Source organism: Helicoverpa zea, chromosome 14, assembly GCF_022581195.2.
Source record: "Helicoverpa zea isolate HzStark_Cry1AcR chromosome 14, ilHelZeax1.1, whole genome shotgun sequence".
Classification (NCBI taxonomy): Eukaryota; Metazoa; Arthropoda; class Insecta; order Lepidoptera; family Noctuidae; genus Helicoverpa; species Helicoverpa zea.
Window position 1 is genome coordinate 9178169 of NC_061465.1, and position 21619 is coordinate 9199787.

At 39.5% G+C, this 21619-nt stretch overlaps 1 protein-coding gene across 7 annotated transcripts in view; it reads left to right on the plus strand.

The window, feature by feature from the left end:
* The window catches only part of LOC124636319 (serine/threonine-protein kinase minibrain), a 112680-nt gene that overhangs the window by 45472 nt on the left and 45589 nt on the right, over positions 1–21619 (plus strand). The window contains exon 1 of one of the 7 annotated variants that reach the window (XM_047172367.1): positions 19975–20060. The exons of the other annotated variants lie outside the window; for them this stretch is intronic. Coding sequence (XP_047028323.1) covers positions 20007–20060 — 54 coding nt within the window. The 5' untranslated portion in view covers positions 19975–20006. Of the gene's footprint in view, positions 1–19974; positions 20061–21619 lie in introns of those variants that run through there. 7 annotated transcript variants of the gene reach the window in all.

The window sequence follows — 21619 nt, forward strand, 5'->3', positions numbered from 1 at the left end:
GACGGACAAGCTAACCTTGGTTGAAAAACTGGTATTCATTCACAATCGGTATAATCATGAATAAAAACCACGTCCGGAAACGACCATTGACAAGTCGTACAAATTGTTTAAAATATTCCCATGCAGAAATTCTTCAGTTACATACGTGGAGGACGATCTGATATTCCCGAACGCGCTTGCAATACTTGCATTCCTGCTTGACACGATAATATCGACGCTTCCGATCCCGTCTCTATCCGTCTCCATAACAATGTAAACACTTTGAATACGTCCCGACGTTACACGTTGAATTTCCCACGTCTCTGATGACGTTACCATAAGTAACAAGTTGTAGCGAAAACGGTCCTTTCTCAGAAACTGTGAGAAACTCGCATATCGATATATCGATACCAGCCAAGTTATCGCCTGTTTGTATTGAGATTTTGTTAAAATAGTCGCTACTCGCTCTTAGCTTGAACGGTTACCGCCGTTCGTCAAACCGCCCCGGGGAAATTACGTACCACCCAGCAATTCCTACGCGTAGTGCTACTAGAAAATGTAATTAATTTCATATATATTATAATAAAACAATGAACGCTTTCAGACGTCTGTGTATGGTATGTACGTATTTCTATTCGTTAGTCGCATAGACAGCTTTTTATATATGTTGATGGTGTCACGGCGCGGGCGGCGAGCATAATTAACAATTTTTTTAAGTGACTGCCTCTTCCAAACACAAAATGTACAATTCACAGTCACAAAAACTAATTAACGGTAGTCATCATTTTCAAACACCCGAGAGATCCGTAAAGTAAAACTGATATCGTTATACAGTCAATTTTAATTTGTAAGTGAGACTTGTCATCTACTGTGTGCGGAGTGGGATGATTTGAGACGCCACAGACGGCACGCTTAAGGCCGTAATTACAAAGGAAAATAAACAAAAAACGCACTCCGATAGGCCTGGTGGAGGGACACCTGTCTCTATGAAACAGGTTTAGTGCCCGCCACGCTCGCGTCCCGACCGTGTGAATGGAAGTGATGAATCTTCTCATATGTACCAAAACTGGTTTCACTGAGAATGTAGTATGATTTGCATTATTAGGCTTAGGTTAATTCATTGTTGCGAATAATTGGCCTATTATGGCCATTGTTCTTTGGAGGCGGACCTCATAGTCTGACGTTACCGGTTGCGTCGGAAACATATATCGTCAACGAGATGTGATAAGCAATACATACGTCACTGCAGCAGTGCAGTACTTAAGACATGTGCTAATAATAGTATGCGCGACCTACATCAGTAAAAGACCTTGTCTAGTGCATGCACATAATTATAAATAGTTACAGACAACCATCTGATTTACTTAATAAATACAAACGCAGAGACAGACGTAATATATCCAGCAATGTTTTAACATCGTCACTGCTAGCTAGCTAGGCGTTACTTTGTGTCCTCGCTCGATCATTATCAATCGTCCCGAGACGCGAGAACCTGACGAATTGGGGCTCATTCTACCGCTTCTGGTCCAAGACGCACCGCGATTAGCAGCTTTATTGCTTTCTGTAGACTTTAGTTTTATACGACAGATCAAAAAGAGAAAACATAAGGATATCTAATCAATAAGACTTTTTTAAAGTTCAGGCTATATTTAGAGCAGAAGCAAAACATACTTAGTTGTTAATGTTGACCCATAAAACGTGTAAGTTTTGTTCGGCAGATGAAATACATCGTAAGCAAAACATAACAATAGCAAATAAACGTTTTCATCCCGCAAGCAATCCCGCAATATTAACTGACTTACTCTAGTGCACTTACACAAACGGAACACACGTAAATAATTTAACCAATACTTGTTTGCATTTATATCCCATTGTGAAGCTAACAACCGTTGTAAATGTACCACGTAGTAAATATTTTTATAGAGTCACAGTAAATTGCACGTGCACAAAGTGAAATACCTATTGTCGGGAATCCCCCGGCACGGCGCCGGGCCATGGCGTGATCGCCCTTATTCTGCCGTACACGAAACTTATGGTTTCGGCTGTAAAATTTAAATGAATATTAAGTACTCTGTTTGATCGCCGCTAATTGCTATAGTTTACGAATTTATTGGAGCAAATGCATTCTGCAGTTCTAGAAAATTACAGGATTCTAATTATTATTTTTCTAGCCTTAAATTACAGCCTGTACTTTTAAAATTCTGTGGAAATTACTGTCTCAGTACTCTCAACTGGTTAGTTTAAAAACGGCTTTCACATTAAACTACTACCATTATGTACTGATTTATGTCACCCTGCCAGAACTGGGGCTAACCCTGAAAAAAGTCGGTCAAAGGTAAAAACCTCGACCTGACAGAATTTGCGATTCTATATGCAGAATCGGTACAGGATTTTTTTTAGCCAGTTTCGCATTTGTTTTAAATTTATATTGAGTAATTAAACTGCAAAGAAGACGAACTCCGAAAGACCCCTTTTGCGCTTAATTTTCCAGTATTATAATATCTATTAAACCTTCCCTTGCATAAACGAATCCTTTTCAGAACGTTCCCACAGCAATTTGTCACTAATTAAAGAATTGCAATGTTTTTCAGCGCACATAACGATATCGCATTTTATTGGTTCAAAAGGTCTCGTGCTATAATCGGCGTGTTATTAGGCCCAGTACGTGCCGACGACTGTAATTGTGCCACTATTTTCCTTACTTAAATATTTACATGAATTCGTTTCCGTGAAAATTGTCTTATTTAATCTTTGATTGAGTTTTAGCGCCGGTGTTGTTTGAAATTGCTCTGTTGTTCATTACTAATTAAATTAGAATGTTAATGTTTGCTATTTCTGTAGAATTTAGAAGATCCAACCAGTCTATAAATAGAATCTATGCTAAATATGTTGGCAGTGATGTTAATATAAACACATGGGAAATAAATAAATTATTTGTTTACTAACAATCTCATCAAGAACTCCATAAAACACCCACACATTTATAACTAGAAAACTACAAGATTAAAAAATATTCTGAAACTGTGTCAATTACGTCGAAATACAGTCATAAACATCGATACATGTGCCATCACAAAGGTTCTATAAATAATCGCGCGCCTTCGGCCTTAGAACGACGCGCAACATGTTTATATTTAAATAGACGCGACACGTAAATAAACGTTCAACACAATTAAGGGCACAAGCTTTTATGCGAATTGCGACCACGATACATAACCGTGCGACTGAACCGCTGCAACCAACAATACGTACAGACGCACACAATTGCTTAACAACTGTTTATGTATTATTTGACGACGACCTGAACGAAGGGAACTAATAATTTAATCAAAACCATAGCTAGAAGCAACAATTACGGTGGGAAGTGATTGCACCGAGACAATCTAACAGCGACTCGTCGCCTTGTTGTTAGTCGATGTATTTTATTATTGTTATCGACCACAATTGACTCGATGCGCCTTACCTATTGTAGTTTAGGGCCTCAATCTTCATTTTATGAGTTTTAAATCTTATTGTAACTATGCTGTTTTGACATGTTGATTTAAAACTTGTTACAATGCTGACCAGTAAGTGCTATAGATAAATTATTCGTTCCTAATTCATCTTTTAATTAAGTTATTCTTGTTTGTCAGATTTGAAAAACATTGCTCTCTATGTTTTCACCATTTTTCTCTTGTAAAATAAAAGTTATAAACACAACTAGTATTACGGTTTCTTCGTCTCATGACTAGAAGGGACGATTAAAAATGTGTAAAAGTGGAAAACGGGTTATTAGAACCGTGTGCTGCGTCAATACAATACGTACGTCATCGTGCGACCGACAACCAACTGCCGACTGAGAAGACTTCTAATTCTAGTGTTAAATATACAATAGTATCGTTTATCGTCACCAAAATAGGGTAACATGTCACAATACTGTCACTCGACACCGGAGCATAGCGGGGCTTCTCTCTCTATTCTTTGTGTAACCCAAGACGGGTGTTAGTTTGTATAAAAATGTGATACCTTATTTCATTGCCTGATTTGGGAACTAAAACGGCTATCAGATACCAAAGAAGTATGGCAGGTAAAGAATAAAATGTAAACAAAAACAAAACGCAATGCCAACTGGTACATTGTATTGCGCTGCAGTTTTTTTTTCTACAATCCAATTATGACGAGAAAACGATGAAATGATTGCATGTCTATCATTAACCGCGCGCATTGTGATCAGTTCGAATTAAGAATAGCAAAATATTTATTTGAAACTGTCCCGCTAAAATCTTCAAGGTAACATGTTTCTGATACGTATTATGATGAACACCTGCATGTTTTTTTTTGTTGTGTCTATTTTAAGCGTAGTCGCTTATCAATTTAAGCTGAGCAACATCAGTGTGACGTCTGAATCTTGAATGTACATACGCGGCTAAGTGGGCACGGGCCTCCAGTGGCCAAACACTCGGCCGACCCAAATTGGCCATCACTTGTCACACTCCACAACCGTATTCACACTTCTCGCGTGACCAGGAAAAAAATAAATCTGTATTACTCGCCCTCATTGGCACAATTAACCACTAAGTAGGCCGCTTAATGTATCGCCATCCGAACTGTGTTTGCTGGTAAAATTTTATTCGGGTATTAGGTTCAACGTCTATTATTGTTCGGTGTCTGATTTACATTCAAATATTCGGCGCTATTGTTTAATTCTGTGTCTGAAATGTTTTGCCATTCACTTTCTACAAATTTGATAATTTTCAGTATTTCTTTACCAAATAAGTACCTATTGTAATATTAGCTTTCCGTGTTATAAAACATTTCTCTCGCCCGCAGTTAACAAGGTTTTCCTCGATAAATCTTGTTCGTTACACACCCTAAACGATGTGTTCCAGAAACTAGATAAGATCCTAAAACGTTTTACTTGTTTATACGCTAATTCAATATGGATTAACTGTTTCTAGGCCTTTTGATTCCTCTGCCAAGTGTATACCTTCGAGAACAGATGCAGTTAATGAAATAAATAGGACAAACCAACCATAACATGAATGTTATGATGATGCAAAACACAGTCCAATTATTTAGTTTACCCTGAGAGTATATACATATTACAGGGACACATGTGTATTCCCAAATTGTAGTGTATTTGCGATTCAACTATTTTGTTTGTTTTCAGTATGCATAAAGTAAACAGTTCATTATTATTCAAGTGTCAGAAACAGATTGAATAATTCTATGCGAAATAACGTCGGAGGTTTGGAAAGATGAAGTCGAAATTCCTTTGTTTGTACATACAGCGTATAATGGTTTGATTATAAAGTGCATGCTGGCAAAAAATGTAGATGCAAAAGTCAGGCGACACCTACGCGAGGCCCCAACGAATTCGCTCATCGGTATATTTATAGACAAACAGGATATATTAACAGTGCGTTGACATCGGGACACAGGTGCCAGATCAATTCATTTTCAGCATCGTAATCACCTTTTATTTAAATTATCTATCGTTGATAAAACTCGTTAGACGATGTTTACGAGTAAATACTATGTTATACCGGATGTAAGCTTCTACAACAGAACTACTCGTATTCATAGACTAATGACTAATCTGCGACAATTAACACTCGTTCCGTAATAGCTCTGATTTTCAACATTTATTTCAGTATCTAACCTGAATTATGTCAATTACTTTATTTCAAAAGATTAGTAGGTAAGATTTATAATGTCATTTCAATAATCAAGGTATTTATTATGTGAGGAGAAAGAAACAAACTTAAAAAAATCTTTTGAAACATACATATTGATAACACATACTTAAGTACAAACTGTTACATAATCCGTATTTCTATGGTTCGCATATTTTTATAAGTGTATTAAGTTTATCACACGCTAGTAACCTATTACGTTCGGATAACAGCGGTTTTATCGGTGTTTCGTCCGCGCTCTGTCACTGGGCGGGCGGTGCGCGTCCTTGACTCGGCCCGGTCGTTGACGCCGGCGCTGCGGGGGACGGCCCTACATTATGCACACGCGACTGCCTTCGCTCCCTTCTGATCGTTCAAGACGTGCTTTGGCGCCGCAGACACGCGTCACACACGCGGCAACCCGAGGGCTATTCAACATAAATAAACGCAGCGATTTTTACCCGCGCTTTTGCATTGACTTTGATCCTACAATTATAACGAATCGAAGCTCGAAGTTGCGTTGTATATGTCACCGTAAGATTACAAACATCGTTAGATTACAATCTATCTCGAGAGATTGTAAACTGTCGAATTATTGTAAACCGTAACACCTGATTGCAATTTAACGCATTATTTTTCGCTATATTATAATCTATCGATGAGTAATTGTCAAATTGTCAACTGTCCGAAAGCTCTCCCTGATTGGTCAGTCTTTTTGTAAGATCGAGAGCGATGTAGAGCGGTCAAATTGTCAACTGGCGTAGAACGGAATGCATCTTGCGCGCTGATTGGTAGAACGTCAAAAAAGACAATGTTCTTTGCAACTCCCGGTGTCACAGCTCTTTGACGTGCAAAAATAAGTGACGGTTTAATTTTTTATAAAATCAAAAATTGTACTTAATTTTTAAGACTCAAATTACACACAGTTAAAAATTGTATTAAAAATTGAAGTTAGTGACGAAAACGAATCGCTGCAAAACCGACTCCACGTAGTCTTGTCTGCCCTACCCCTAGAGTGCAATTCAAAACCGCGTAGGCGCGGAGGGGCGAGGCGGCCTGCGAGCTGAGGCGCAGGTAGTTTCAGCGCTCGCCGCCGCGGCTGAGGCTGGCCGGCTCTGCCGGCCAGCAAGCCGAAGCTGCGGTGGTGAGCGTGAAAACCATCTGCGACGATAAGCTCGCATGGGACCGCCGGAGCCCCGCAGCGCCGGAGCCGTGACAGAAGTTATGCTTGCTGCATGTTGCATGCTTACTTCCATGCTGGGTCAATTAATATGGGATGTGTTATATTTTAAACAAAAAACTCAGTAGGTACGAGTTAAAAAATTAGAAGGTAAATAAATATTTTTATGATGTCATTTAATAGTATTTAAGAAGTTTACTGTTAGAATGCATGCTACAAATTTAGATGCAAAAAAATAACCATCATGCTGAGTTGTATTTAGAGTGGAAGATAACTCGTGGCTAAGATAGTATTATTTAGATGCTCGACGCTTTATTAATTGTGGCTGACTTAGTAATTTAGAAGGCAACATACATTTTTGGGGGCGAATAATGATATTAAAAAGAAGCCTGTTTAATTAGCACCCCTTTTATTTTATTTTTAAATATTAGTTTGTATTTGAAGACAAAATACCTAACTGTATTTTTATAAGAGTTATTTTTATATAAATTTAATACTTGAAGAATTTTTGAAGAGCATTTATTTTATTTAACTGACACCTCTATTTCATTCCTAACTCTACGGGAACTCCATGGGAACAGAACGGCTGGTCGTGATTGGTCGATCTTACAAAAAGACTGACCAATCAGAGAGAGCTTTCGGACAGTTGACAATTTGACAATTTCTCATCGATAGATTATAATATAGCGAAAAATAATGCGTTAAATTGCAATCAGATGTTACGGTTCACAATAATTCGACAGTTTACAATCTCTCGAGATAGATTGTAATCTAACGATGTTTGTAATCTTACGGTAACATATACTTGTCGACGTTGCCTTTGGTTTACGCAATCGAATTAAAACTTTAATAATAAGTGGTTACGATGTCGCTACCTACCTACTTAAATTTTACAGCAAAGCTATTTTAACTCGTATTTCTAATCTTTGATCCGATCGTTATAATCCGATAAATCCGATCTAATGTCATCAACCTTTTGAATATCTAATGCAAAGAACCCATCAATTTTTAATAGGTTTTTAATCCGAAAGAGTTGAGAATTATTGCGGGTAAATATTGAATATTTCCTCCAAACTTTGATATCGGCAACATCAAACCTGCCGAGGACACACGTAAACAAAAACAAAGTCCCGGCTAATGTCCATGTTCATTGACGTTCACGTCCATAGACAAGGATTTCCCGAGGCGAACCTCATCCCAGAGGAAATTAGCTTCTTATGTTTCACGCGTTTCCTCCGCCTGCGGACAATTGAATCTTCCCAACGCAAATTGATATTTTTTGCGACACTCCGATTGCCCGATGCAATTTCCCAACGTCTGGCCTCATCTACAGAGATGCTTCGTGAATCAAAAGTTGCCCAGTCATCAACCGTACAGATTTTTTACATAAACATGTAACCTACATCTGTGTAACGGAGTCGTATCGGATAGCCATTTCATATTGAGTTAACAGATTTAACAATCACGTGGGTTTCAATTGGCAATTGGCATTGAGCCGACCGTAATTTTCTAATGTTTACGACTTTTATTAATTAAAAGTAAATAATTACGAATAGTTTCTAATCTGCGAATAATTTCTTTTATTAGTTAAAAGTCGTAAATATTAGAAAATTACTAGTTTGAAAAGTATTTAACACTGGATTGTTTTACAAGCTCTTAATGAAACAAATCTAATCCAAGAAATGTGAGACGATATAATATTTTCACTTCAGTAAATTGTACCAAGTCTAACACCATAAAAGTGTGCGAGTAGAACTTTCTGTTGACAGATAAGTTTACGACTCACCCAAACTTGGTGTAAGCAGCTAGGTGTTGAACAATAGAAATAAAACTGTCGGTACTTAATTGTTGTTAGTCTCACACCGCTCCTCATATTTTATTATTTTTGGTAAGATCATAACTTGATGGTTCTCCGTTCGATTGTCTTTGGGTGAAGCCAATGAGTTTCACGACCTCCTTTCAAACCTCCCATTCGACGCCAATGTATTTGATCAATGTTTGTAACTTCGGTATGTACCTTGTTTTATGGTTCATAAATATTTTTTTGTTCCGTGACCCGTCTCAAATACCAGAATAACCATACGATAATCGATTCAGTGCGCATGTTACGTGTTTCAGGGACCCCATAAAGCTGTGTTTCCGCACTGCGCCTATTATAACTGTTTTACGACTGCTGACTAGGTATCCTCGGCGCATGCACGTATATTTCCACCGAGTTTTCGAGTACACCCAATGTCTCGATGCTAAGCATGTAACGGTATAATCACTCTCGTTTTATAGGGGTTATATTCGGGGTAATTGCGCCCCGCCGCGACTATTGTACCCTCGGAAATGCTTCGACTAATGCCGCCACTTCAACATGTTGCTATACATTCTTCTGTGACCAAAACAGCTTTAATACCTCTGATTTCGTGGAATAAAAACAAACCTGAACAAGTAGGTTTTGATCGCGCTTGGTTGCCTGACGACAATAATTCTGTTTAAATATTTGAAATGGGAGTTTCGGATTTCTAACCCTTTGTCGGCGATTTGTGGGCGTGTAACAGTCTACCTCTATTTATCGCGAATAGATCGGCCTATAATGGCTGTTCTGCTACAGGCCGACAGTGGTACTTGTTTGACCGTTCGCGCACTATATCAAAGGGATTGCTGAAACATTAGGTCGGACCGCGGTCAGGTCGCCCTCGTCTAGACATTACTAATTTTGACTCAACCTTCTGCAAATGTTCAGTTAATTCGGTCGAGTAATGTTTTATTTCTGTACCAAACTTAATGAATTGCTATGAGTTAGTTTGATTTTGAGAGGTGATACACAGGGTATATTGAAAGCATCAATATATCAAAAAGATACAAGTAGGCATGTTTGTCACCAGTAGAATTATTTGCCCAATACGTATAAGTTAAGGAAGTCGGGTTGCTATCCCTGGAATGCGTATTCGGGAAGGCCTGTTACATGCACGAAACAAACGGTAGGGATTACGCACATCGCATTAGCATATAATGGTGTTATTTGCATTCGGCCACTGAGGCTTATTTTACGCCCGTTTGTTTTTCAGAAATCCAACCCGTTCACTGCAGCACAGTAATTTATGCAAAATACCGCACATGATTGGACGGCGGCGGACCCCTTTTTGCCTTTTTAAGCCTCCTCGTTTATAGTTTGGCCGTAATATGTTCCGACCTGACGAATTATGTGGTTACCTGGCAAATTTTCAGATCGATGTCGGTGTGTGATATTCCTTTAATTTACCGCTCTCGTAGCCGACAGGCCTTGTTGAGCTTTAATTTACCTTCCTTGTACGACTTTGACTTTTGGAAATTTTAACGTTTCTGACGTGCAGGAAACGGGCAATTTAACTATTAATTGGCAGAGGAACTTCCTTGATATGTACAAATTTGATCTGTATTTATTGGTAAGAATAATTTAGTTGTGAATAAACCCGCGGAGCTCAAGAATTTTAGTGCGAACCCGATGCCATCTCGAATATCGGAGATGCTTCTGGCTGTGTGCGCTCGACACGCGGGCTGGGAAAGAATTTCAATAAGTTGTTTTCATTTGCAAATTGCGCGCCGCGGCGACACCTTATGGAATAGGAATCTAAGGGGCCGCGTGCCGGCCGTCGCACCAGTTCCGCTTATTGGATTATAAAGAGCTCTTTCGATGCGTTCACGCTCGCTCCGATTTTTTTTCGACCTGTTAATGCGATTTGTTCTCAAGAAATATAACTAAACTCGTCTCACACTCCGTGCTTGCTTTTCCTTAATGTTTACTCTATTAATTTAAAAAGAGTCGCGGAGGCGGCGTCTTCGTCCGATGAAGAAGGATCTTTGTCAGGAGGTGCGCTGGTGAAAAATGCGAGAGCGGTATTAGCATCCCGGGGACGAATTGGTATGCCGCGGGCATGTTCCGTTCGACCGCCATTATTCATTTATTCATTGGGCTCTTGTACTAAGTACCAACGAGAATTTTCTGCGTATTATAGTTAATTATGTACTAAACAAAATTACTAAACTTATTGGTTATTTGGAAACGGTCGGCGTTAAAGTTTACATTTCTATTAAATATAAATTAAATTATAGCTTAATAATTGGCAACTGTACCGTAAAGTTGAAATACCCGGAACTTTCAGTTGGAACAACTTGTTAGCCTTTAGTCATACACATGAATGAAACAATGATTTGTAGCTTAGGGAAATTATAAATAGTGTTGTATTGATATTCAATTTGTTATAATTATTTAACTAGCTGCAATTTCGCAAAAAAGTATATTTTACAAAACTAAAATCATCTACGATTTCACCTTTATTAAATAAAATGCAGCAATTTCTTCTGATTAAAATTACCCGATTTTGTATTTTTCTATCTAGATACAGCCATACAAGTCAGATCCCACCCCTTTGTTCACCTAATAATGAAGATCCAATACATTTGTCGGGCATTATGCAAATACGTAACGGTAGTCATCGTGCCAAGGAACGCGGAAGCATGTTTTCCAATAAAGCGAGCAATAAACGCATAGACGCGGCCACCATCGATGTGTATACCATGGACACATTCCAACTGACCATTCAAAAGGTTTGACCTAGGAATGACGAACATGATACGCGGAATCTCATGAGGCCTTGCTACGAAATTAGCTGTAAATAAGCACTGGCTAGTTGCAGATTTATTTTTCTCTTGTATTAGTATGCAAAGTCTGGGTCAAAATAAATGTATTGTTTGTTTCATGCACTTTGAAAAATACAGGTTTAGAAGCTATTGAAAGTGAATCGTCCTGCAGAGATGGACATCCTTGTTGCTTTATTAGCCGATGTACTCAAAATCAAACGCTAATTTCTTAACCAAAACTTCGTTGATTTTATGTAGAATAGGTGTTAAAACACTGAAGTATAAAACCGTCAAACGTTTTGTGAAAGGCTTATTTAATAAATACGTTGGTTATGTTTATTGTTCGATTGCAGAACGATAAACAAAATATAATACCACACATAACTTTGGACCAAACTGTACGTGCACAGACCCTTTTCAGAACACACGGAATACGAATCTTACCGATATTATAAAAAGAGAGAAAGTTTGTTTTGTTTGTTGAGGTAATCTCGATAACTACTCAATTGTTTTCGGTAGTTCTTTCACAGTTGCCAACTTGTTTCGTTCCCGTCCCTTTGAACACAGGGTGCGACAAGTTTTTGTTGTTCACGCTTTTGTCATATCTGAGTGCGATCTACAAACAAAATGTTCGGCGATAAAATGTTGGATTGTACTTTTATTGTAATAAATGCTGAACTTTGTGATTGTTTGGTCACACTCTTATTGCTAAAATAAACCTCTATTTTGAGCTAAGATCCGTTCGAACAGTTAGTCCAAACTCAAAAAGGACTCCTTATTTCATGCTTGTCAATTGCGCATCAAAGAAGTGCATTTCTCAAAGCAATTTATTTTTCATAGAATAAATGCGGCGATATCAGAGGGCGCTCGTAAACATGTCGTCAATAAAGTCTTGGAGTGACCCGTGCTCGCCCCGGGCACGACATTGTTCCCCGCTTTATAAAATTACCCCGTTAAAGGAGTGAGCGGCTCAAAGGAGCCTCGGTACACTTGTACGGATGATGCTAAGTATGAGGATGTTTTCAAAACTTAGTATGGAAACAATAGATACAAATGGTCTTAGGAAGATGCTGCGGGTCTTTAATGTTTGCTACCAAAACTGTTTTGTACAGACAAGTTTCAATTTGTACAGTTTCCCCTCATATAGCACACAATGTGTCTTTTATACCTGTTTTACTATAGAGACGGGAGTATTTTAAACGTGTTAAACGTTCTTGAACTCTGGCTTGTGAGTGTTACTGCCTTATCACAATGGATCGCGTCATCTCTTGTATGTCTTCCTCAACAATTTTATCATTTCCCTTGAATACTCGAGTTGGTGCGCGGTTAACGGGCCTAAATTATGTGTGAAGGCTTTATTCGTCGTGTGATGTGTGTAAACCAGCGCCGTGTGCGCCCGATAAGTATTCAATACGCGTCTCGACATAAATTAACCAACAGGTGTGTTCTCCCTGAAATGAACATAAATAAAAAACAGATCAAGCGCGAAATGGCAGCATTCGCAATAAAGGTTCCAATGCTATACGACTTTATACAACTTTGCCTTTTGAAACGTGTTCTGCGGGAAGCTACAATCGACTATATCATTTCCAACCCATTAAAAAAGCTGATCAAAATGTATTTATTTCTTTATTCGTACTTAAATTAACAACAGCTTTAGCGGCCATTTTAGGGCTTTTAACACAGTCTGCTGTTTTTTTTCCACGATTTATGTTATTGAATCCTAAAAACAGATGAGAAGTACTAAACGTCGCGCGCTTCGTACCTTTATTTATATTTAGTGCTTTTATTTATACCCGGTTCGGTGTATGCTAATGTTCCGAAACGGGATGTAGACAGACTGAAATAGCTCCTTACTTGTCACGACAATTCGCCCTTAAACCGGCTTCAGTGAGTCTGTTGTACCGTTATTGTGAGCTATTTCAACATCTACAGGATGGAAACAAAATAACTCTCCGATTTCTTGGTTGTAATCGTAGTAGATGCATAAAGTTCCAGAAAATGTTGGGCATCTCTTCAACTGAGACAAAATTTTGCTCAGAGAGAAAAATTGGACAGTTTGAATCAAACCATAAGGTATTTTGGGTAGCAGTGAATCTGTCCGTGCTTCAAATCTTCTTGTTACGCGGTGTCCTGCGTGAGCGACGAACGCGACGCGACGCGACGCGACACGACGCGACGTAATGCGACGCGATGCTATACGCGACAGATGTCCTACGTGATTTTGGTCATTACTTCTCAAATCATGGAGAAGTTGTGTTACAATTTTGCTTGAAAGTTCATATTTAAAGTACAGACAGCAACAATCTTCCAACTTGTTTGTACTAATAAACGATTTCTTTAATATTTATGTTTTTTTGTCCCACAACAATCAACGCTTCTGAATAGTTCGCGGTGTCGCGTCTGGTCGCCCTCAAAACAAGTACGCGTTACGTCGCGTCTCGCCGCAGACTGTCACATAGGCCGCATGTAGGGAATTCCTTTGAGTTGATCGCGTTCGTCGCGTTCGCAGCGTCGCGTCGCGTCGCGTTCGTCGCTCACGCAGGACACCGCGTTAGTAAATAAGACCGTACGTTACGACATACGATTACTAATCAAAACTTCGTATGTAATTGGAATTTAATTAAATATTCTTTCATTACTTTCCTTTGTAGCCGTGTTCTATTTGCTACATAGCCCTTTCTTTCTTTCTCCTGCCCTGTTCCCAAATATTACTTGGGGTCGGCGCAATATGTCATTTTCTTCCATTTTCCCCTGTCACTCGTCATACTGACACTCACTCCCTTCCTATTCATATCATCTTTCAGGCAATCCATCCATCTTTTCTTAGGTCTTCCTCTTCCTCTCCATCCATCTACATTCATACTTAGCACACACTTTGTTGCATGCGTATCATCCCTCCTCATTACATGTCCATACCACGACAATCTTCTACTTCTCATCTTTTCTGTAACTGGCGCTACTTTCAGACTTCCTCTAATGTAATCATTCCTCACTTTATCCATTCTTGTAACACCACACATCCATCTCAGCATTCTCATTTCTGTTACATGCACTCTCTTCTCGTCCGTCTTTTTCAATGCCCAACACTCCGATCCATACAGGACGACAGGTCTAATGACGGATTTGTAAATTTTGCCCTTCAGTTTGAGGGGCATCCGCGGGTCACAAATAGCGCTAGTTACCTGTCGCCACTTCATCCATCCAGTATTGATCCGATGCGTAACGTCCCTGTTCACCTCACCGTCACTTTGGACGAGTGAACCAAGGTACCGGAAGTCGGAGCAAACTGGTAGGGGCATGCCGGCTAGGGTTATGGTCATGGGTCCCGAAATACCGCCAAAATCACAATGAAGGTATTCGGTTTTACTCCTGCTCACCTTTAAACCCACTGTCTCCAGTCTCAGCCGCCATGCCTCCAGTCTACTCTGGACCTCTGGCCCACTCTCCCCCACCAGAACAATGTCATCGGCGAAAAGCATACACCAGGGTGCCTCCTCCCGTATATCTGCCGTAAGCGCGTCCATTACAAGCAGGAAGAGATACGGGCTGAGGGCCGACCCCTGATGTAAGCCAACACCCACATTGAAGCTGGTGGTAGTGCCCGCTGCGGACCGGACTTCTGTACGGCATCTGCCGTACATCGCTCGGATCAACTGCACATACTTCCCTGGTATACCTTTCTCCTCAAGGGCCCACCACAAAACCTCACGAGGCACCCGGTCATATGCCTTCTCGAGGTCAACGAACACCATATGCAAGTTTTTGTGTGCACCCCTGTACTTTTCGCACAATTGGCGAATACAGAATATAGCGTCCGTTGTACTCCGACCAGGCATAAAACCGAATTGATTTCGTGCGATATCACTCTCTTCTCTCAGCCTCCTTTCAATAACTTTCTCCCACACTTTCATACTATGTGACATTAGCTACATAGCCCTCCGTAGTAGTAAATACTAGGAACTGTTGTCAAATTCATATTCAAGCAATTGTAGCAGTAATCCATAAATATGCAAAAAACAATCGCAGCGCAGTGCGCGCCGTCTTGCAGCTTCATCTAATACTTCTCCGTGACCTATTTCTTGATGAATAAAAATGCATTCTAAAGGACGTTTCTAGAACTGTTAGAAGAGTTCTGTAAGCGACGTCGGAGACTTTCGCGGAGACGTTTGCGTGACATTTACAACGAGTGCTAATTGTCGCTCGACGGTTGCGGTTGTTACGGGAACAGACCTGTATCGAGTGTACTTTGCCGTGGATTTCTCTTGTCTGCATCTGATTTGAGCCGATGCAACTTTCGCTCCAGACACGATCTGGTTTTAACGACGTTGTCTCGCTGCCGACTGCATTTCTTCCTTCGAATTCCTGGTACAGTTTTAGTTTTAATCGTTTCGTTGTTGCTAAATCATGATGTGTCGATTTTATGGCACGTTTTTCATGTTGAAGTTATCAGTGCCTGCAATCAAATTCTGCAAAAAACATTACCTTTATTAAAACGATGATTATTATTTATCAAGATGCATTGTGAGCTGTAACTGATGTGTGGTAGTGGGCATGCATATAAATATGAACTTCGATCAAGCTACTGCTCAATCTAAACGTTTCGTCAGGCGTTACCCAATCGGCCCAGAATGCAGCCACCGCAGTACGAGTGTCGTCCGTCCGCCCGCTTGTCGGACAAACTGATCTGTGGGCGTACGTGTGCCAACAACAAACAACACCAATAATTAAGGACGTGGCACATTACAGCAGCACCGCAACAGCACGGCTCCACACCAGCATTTAAGTTGTCATTCAATTTAGAGCATTAAATCGTGTATATTATAATATATTTCGTAATGTCAATATGAAAAAGCCAACGGCGAGCAGTCAGCGTGCTTGCCGCTTCCACACAACTCGACTCGCCGCCCGCGTGCTGCAAGCGAGCGGTCCTCATGCGTACAGCGCGCCGACGGCGTGCTAATTGCCCGCCGACTCCGAGCCTGCAGCGAAACAACGTCATTACGTCGTGTTCAATCATAACATCAATCATAATCGTCTTAAAATAATATTGAGTTTGCGGTGACAGCAAGCTTACACCTCGCGGCCGGCGCGCGGACGGCGCGCCGACGGCGAGCGGACGGCGCGCCGACGGCGAGCGGACAGCGCGTGGTTGGCGCGCTGTCCGCTCGCCGTAGTCTTAATTCGAGGCGACGCCGTGCTGCAGCCGTGCTGTTGCCGTGCTGCTATAATGTGCCACAAGCTTTATTCGCCGGAGACGCCATCACATCACGGTTTATAATCACGACACAAATTGAAACCAAACGTCATAAATTACTGCCAATTTACCCCTAACTAATAAAATATTCATTGAATTTTTATGCCGTTTGTTTATTAATTCATTTGTGTTATTCATCTCTGCGAGTTCGAAATTATAATCCAATCGGCACTTATTTTTTCATTATAAATCGACAGCCGTAATTAGTTCCTGTATGGTAATATGAATAAAAAATACAATATTGTGTTTAAAGGCCACCGTTCCGGCTCATAGGTCTCACGCTAAGCTACCTGGATCACTTTAGTGTTTAGCTATTTTAATTCGATGCAAACGTTTATAAATAGAAGCGATGCATCGCGTCCGTAGTAGCTAAAGTAGCCCGCTACTAAAACTTGCCCGACCAGTAATATTTATATGAAGTTGTACCTTGAATTGCCCTTTATGTTTGTACTTATTTATTTTGTCTTCGTTTCTTTATCACAATACAAAGAAAGAATTTAGAGGAACTGTTTATCATCTTATCGCCGCCAAATAAAATAGATTTAATCGAAACATTCCGATTTGGTCATTTTACTTGTATAAAAAGAATTTCAATATAATCTCGGTTGTTGTTACAAAAGGTTAGATTGTTTGTGTTTCGAAAGTGGCTATTTAACGCATCGTTTTACGTTGCGGCAGAATTGAATCTGGAGAAGATTGGAATAGATTTTTATAATTGGAATAGAAGTAGTAGATATAAGGTGCTTAATACAGTTTAAATATTTATTAGTTTTCTCAGTTAGCGATGATATTGTGTTGGTGCGAAGTTCGCGCCGCGTCGCCCAGGGCCCGTCTTCTGCACTAACGTTTTCCTTCCCACAATCTTTGCCTGTGATAATTTAAAACGTGTTTGCTTACCATCGGAGTGGAAGAAGGCGCCCTGCCCTTAGGTCCACAACAAGGACGGGCGCGTAATAAATGTTTATCGATATTAATTTTCTAAAAGAAACTCCATTAGGTTCGTTCAAAATATTCGTGCTTTATTGTGCTGAGATATAGTTTTTAAGCGTTGTTGAGAAAATAATTGGTTTTAATGGTTTAAAACCAATTATTTAGAAATTATATTGATAAATGTTTATAGTCATCTTGACGTTGATGGGATTAGTGGATATAATTAATTTGTGATGATTTTGCAACATCCTCCTACACTAGTAATTTCTCTTGAATAACACATGACATACGCCTGTGGCCTCTAGAAAACGTGTAAGATTTTTAAACAACATCCCCATTCTCTTTAGTAAAAAGTTGCGATCATTACAGCAAAAACGCAGTATTTCATGCTCACAATTTAATATCCATCAATATAATTATTGTATTGTAATATATGTCCAGCTAATTGACGGAGATCGTGGGGACTGGCGACTGATCAGTTGCTAGGACGCGTGACCAAATGCCGTTACCTTACCGAAACACCACTAGTCATTTTGATTTGATGAGCTCCACTTGATTGAGTGCGGCCACATATAAACCTGGTAAAGAGGATTTTAGAGAAAATAGTTCTTTATACGTATGCAACTAATTGTAACGTGTCTACGGAGTTTCTGAGGCGCTACTTGGTAGTCAACACAGGATTTCGTAGTAAATACATAGCTATAAATGTAATTTTAATGAGGAAAATGTATTAATCCTCGCAGCAATAGTTAACTTATTCCTATTTCCTGGGTTGTCAGTTGCATTCTTTCTGTTTACTCTGTGACGCCGCCATTAGAATAATAATAATATTTATTCATAATGCGCATGATTATAAGTTATCTGGCGCATATGATCACGACCGCTAATCCATACGAAATTCAAATTCAATACCGTATCGCTGGCATCGTATAAAAAGAGTTATTATTCAAACTGATGAATAAACCATCCATGCATGCTAGAACATGCAAAAGAAACGCCGTGCACTCGATATCTGACCTTTGACAGAATTTAATAAAGTGCACTCGAGTAAAAACATTAGAAGAGCAATGCTTGAACCAATATTCAATACATTACCATAATTAAATAGCCGATGTAGTGAGCGCGCGACAAAGCGTGTCCACATGACAATCCCAGTAATAACTTTCTCATTGTGACCAGGACTATCCCTCGCATAAGTTTATATTATAATGGAACCAATATAAGCTGTGTACACAGTGTATGCGGGCGCGTCGCTGCCTACATAAATCTCTAGTGATAAATTAGACAATTCCATAAGATAGGGTGCACGCGCCGCCCTTCGGGCCACATGCAGGGCCCGTTGGGATAATCGACGGGACTCGCAATTTGGCAAAGTATTTATCGTCCCACGTGTGTATCCGCTTTTACGTTGCCGGTCAATGTTTTGTTGTATAAACTTTACGAGCTGTAACGTTTACAAAAGGTGGTGATGATCTGTTTGAGCGGTTTTCTATTTTATTGTTGTTGTGATACTTTCTTTCGTCACTTAATGCCAGTCTCGTGGCGTCATCGGCGCGTCGTCACCAAAGCATGATGTGATTTATTATACTACTTTGATAAACATTGCGTCTATTATCGCGTCAAGACGTAGGTTGTGTGAATAATGATTGCATAACTAGACTAGATTATTAGATGTTCCGTGCAAAACTTCTCACTTCTGGCAATAGAGCATCTACAACGTCGATGTAGTTTGAAATACTGATTGATGTAAATCCATTGAAACACATTTTCAAAGCTCAAGCTACAGTCAAACAGTTTCTGAATCAGCAACTCTTGAGAGTGTTCAAGTTCGTTTAAAGACTTCTAGAAAGTTGTTATCTAAAAAGTACCATAAAACTTCTTGAAACACTGTGAGTTCACCATAAATTGGTATCGCTACCCATCTTTAGTTGGCTTCAGTCCTTTAAAATATATTATGATTATGACACTCAGGTTGTGACTCAGGTTAGCAACAGTCTCATGCCTCATGGAATTTTGTACGAAACAGAAATAATGCGGATCTAGAAATAAACAAAAATTACATCATGCCTTCGGGGTGATTCACGACGCCCAGTGTAACAAAACATCAATTTATCGTGAAAAAAAATTCTTTCCCAGCAATGTTGACCCGAAATAATAGCAGCTATAGAGACAGTAGACGTCATTACGGTGTTCGGTCTGCAAAACACGACGATGTTGACGACCTCAATGACTTGCATGATTCGCCCGGCCATCTCATATCGATCCCGTATCGCCCGCCAACTCACTCTTCACAATTTTCTACGTCAAAATAAAAAATACTCCATGTTAATCAAATATTTTTGTTTGTTTCAGGTAAGACACGCAACTGATACAAGGTTGTTCTGACGCTGAAATATAAATGAAAACTCATCATCTTTGGACTTTTCTGTACAATTTGGCAAAATATTACATTGTAAGTAGCACTGTAAAACTATCGAGGATGGAAACACTAGTGTTCCCTACAAAAGATAATAAAACAGCTCGATTTTATTAAAGCCAATTATCATAAATCAGTAATGAATACGCACCCACGTATACGTCATAGGCTCTGTTTGACCGATATCGATTCAAATTTAAAATTAGGCCGATGTTGGTTGGCTTTCATAAACATCTTAGTAACATGTTTCTGACGTTTTTTAGTATCCAAATACGAATTATGTTCTAAAAATAGAACTCAACCTTCATTGAACCAGTCAAATTGGAGACTATTTGCGAAGCACGTTCACGTCCAATTCTGTTTAATCGATTTTTCTTTGATCCCTTCAAAAGGAATGTTCAGTTACAGCCACGTAGTTTACTGCTATCCTGAATATTTTAATCCGATCTTGTATTTTACGTTATGACTGCGATGCATCGATTCGCATCGTCATACGAGATTATTTTGAACGTGGCTGTCACGTGGCGCACCGCTGCTAGATATTTCAATCAGCCGGTCAAGGAACTATTACATCGCCAACGCGGCACCATTATCTTGGCCCGGAGATTGATGGCCCAATATTGCGATGGACTCCGATACCCCACATATACAACGCTTTACATATACAAGAGCCTAATAAAACGCGCGATACCGACCATGTAATGTATGTCATAAAATATGTTTTTGCATCTCTCCTGTTATGTCCGGTGCTGGACTATTTTTAGACAGCCGTAAAATTGTCTAAATCTAAATTGATCTAGATTTCATGTTTTTTATTTGGACGATTGAATTGCAATGATATCAGACGGTAAATTATGTTTGTTTAATCAATTTTGATTTACGTGCTAAGTTTGTAGTCATTGCCCTCTTCGCGGTGTGTGCTGTTTGTTTAAGTCCTGGTATTGACAATTTGATTCGTATTGGCATTAAAGAGGAACTGGTTTTTGTCTGGGTATTTCCTTCGCGTGATATTTTGTTGTTCCGTTTCATTATACCATAATTCAAAGATAAATGGCTGATATCAATCTGCAGTCTATGTTTTTTAATATGTCTAGTCAAATCTGAAACTCGCTAAAACGTTTATCGTACCTAAGTATATCGCATTATGCTTGGAGACAATACCAGAACTACTTTGCATTGAAGCAGATATCTCAAAATGTTCTTAGAAATTTAGAAGTGTGATGTCATCAATAAGTGAAAAAATGCACCGGTGCTGCGACAAATTCGCCTCTATTCGAATAAAATTGATGGGAAGGCCAATATCGTAATGCGAAACACGGGCGTACACTACGGAACGACTATTTTGAGACCGTATCGGCACGACGATCTATTTGATGGACTCGGTAGCGTGGTGAGGAATAAAACCCCCTATGCATTGGACGCTAATCATGTTATGTGATCTAACTTTAGTGTTTTGAGTAATTGGGGATTCCCGAAATGTTTTCTAGACTTTTTTCATTGTCTTTTCCGAAATGTATTCCAAAGTTGTTATTTATACTGTTCCAATGAATCGATAAAGCAAGTTAACGTTTCACTTAGCATAATTTCATACAAAC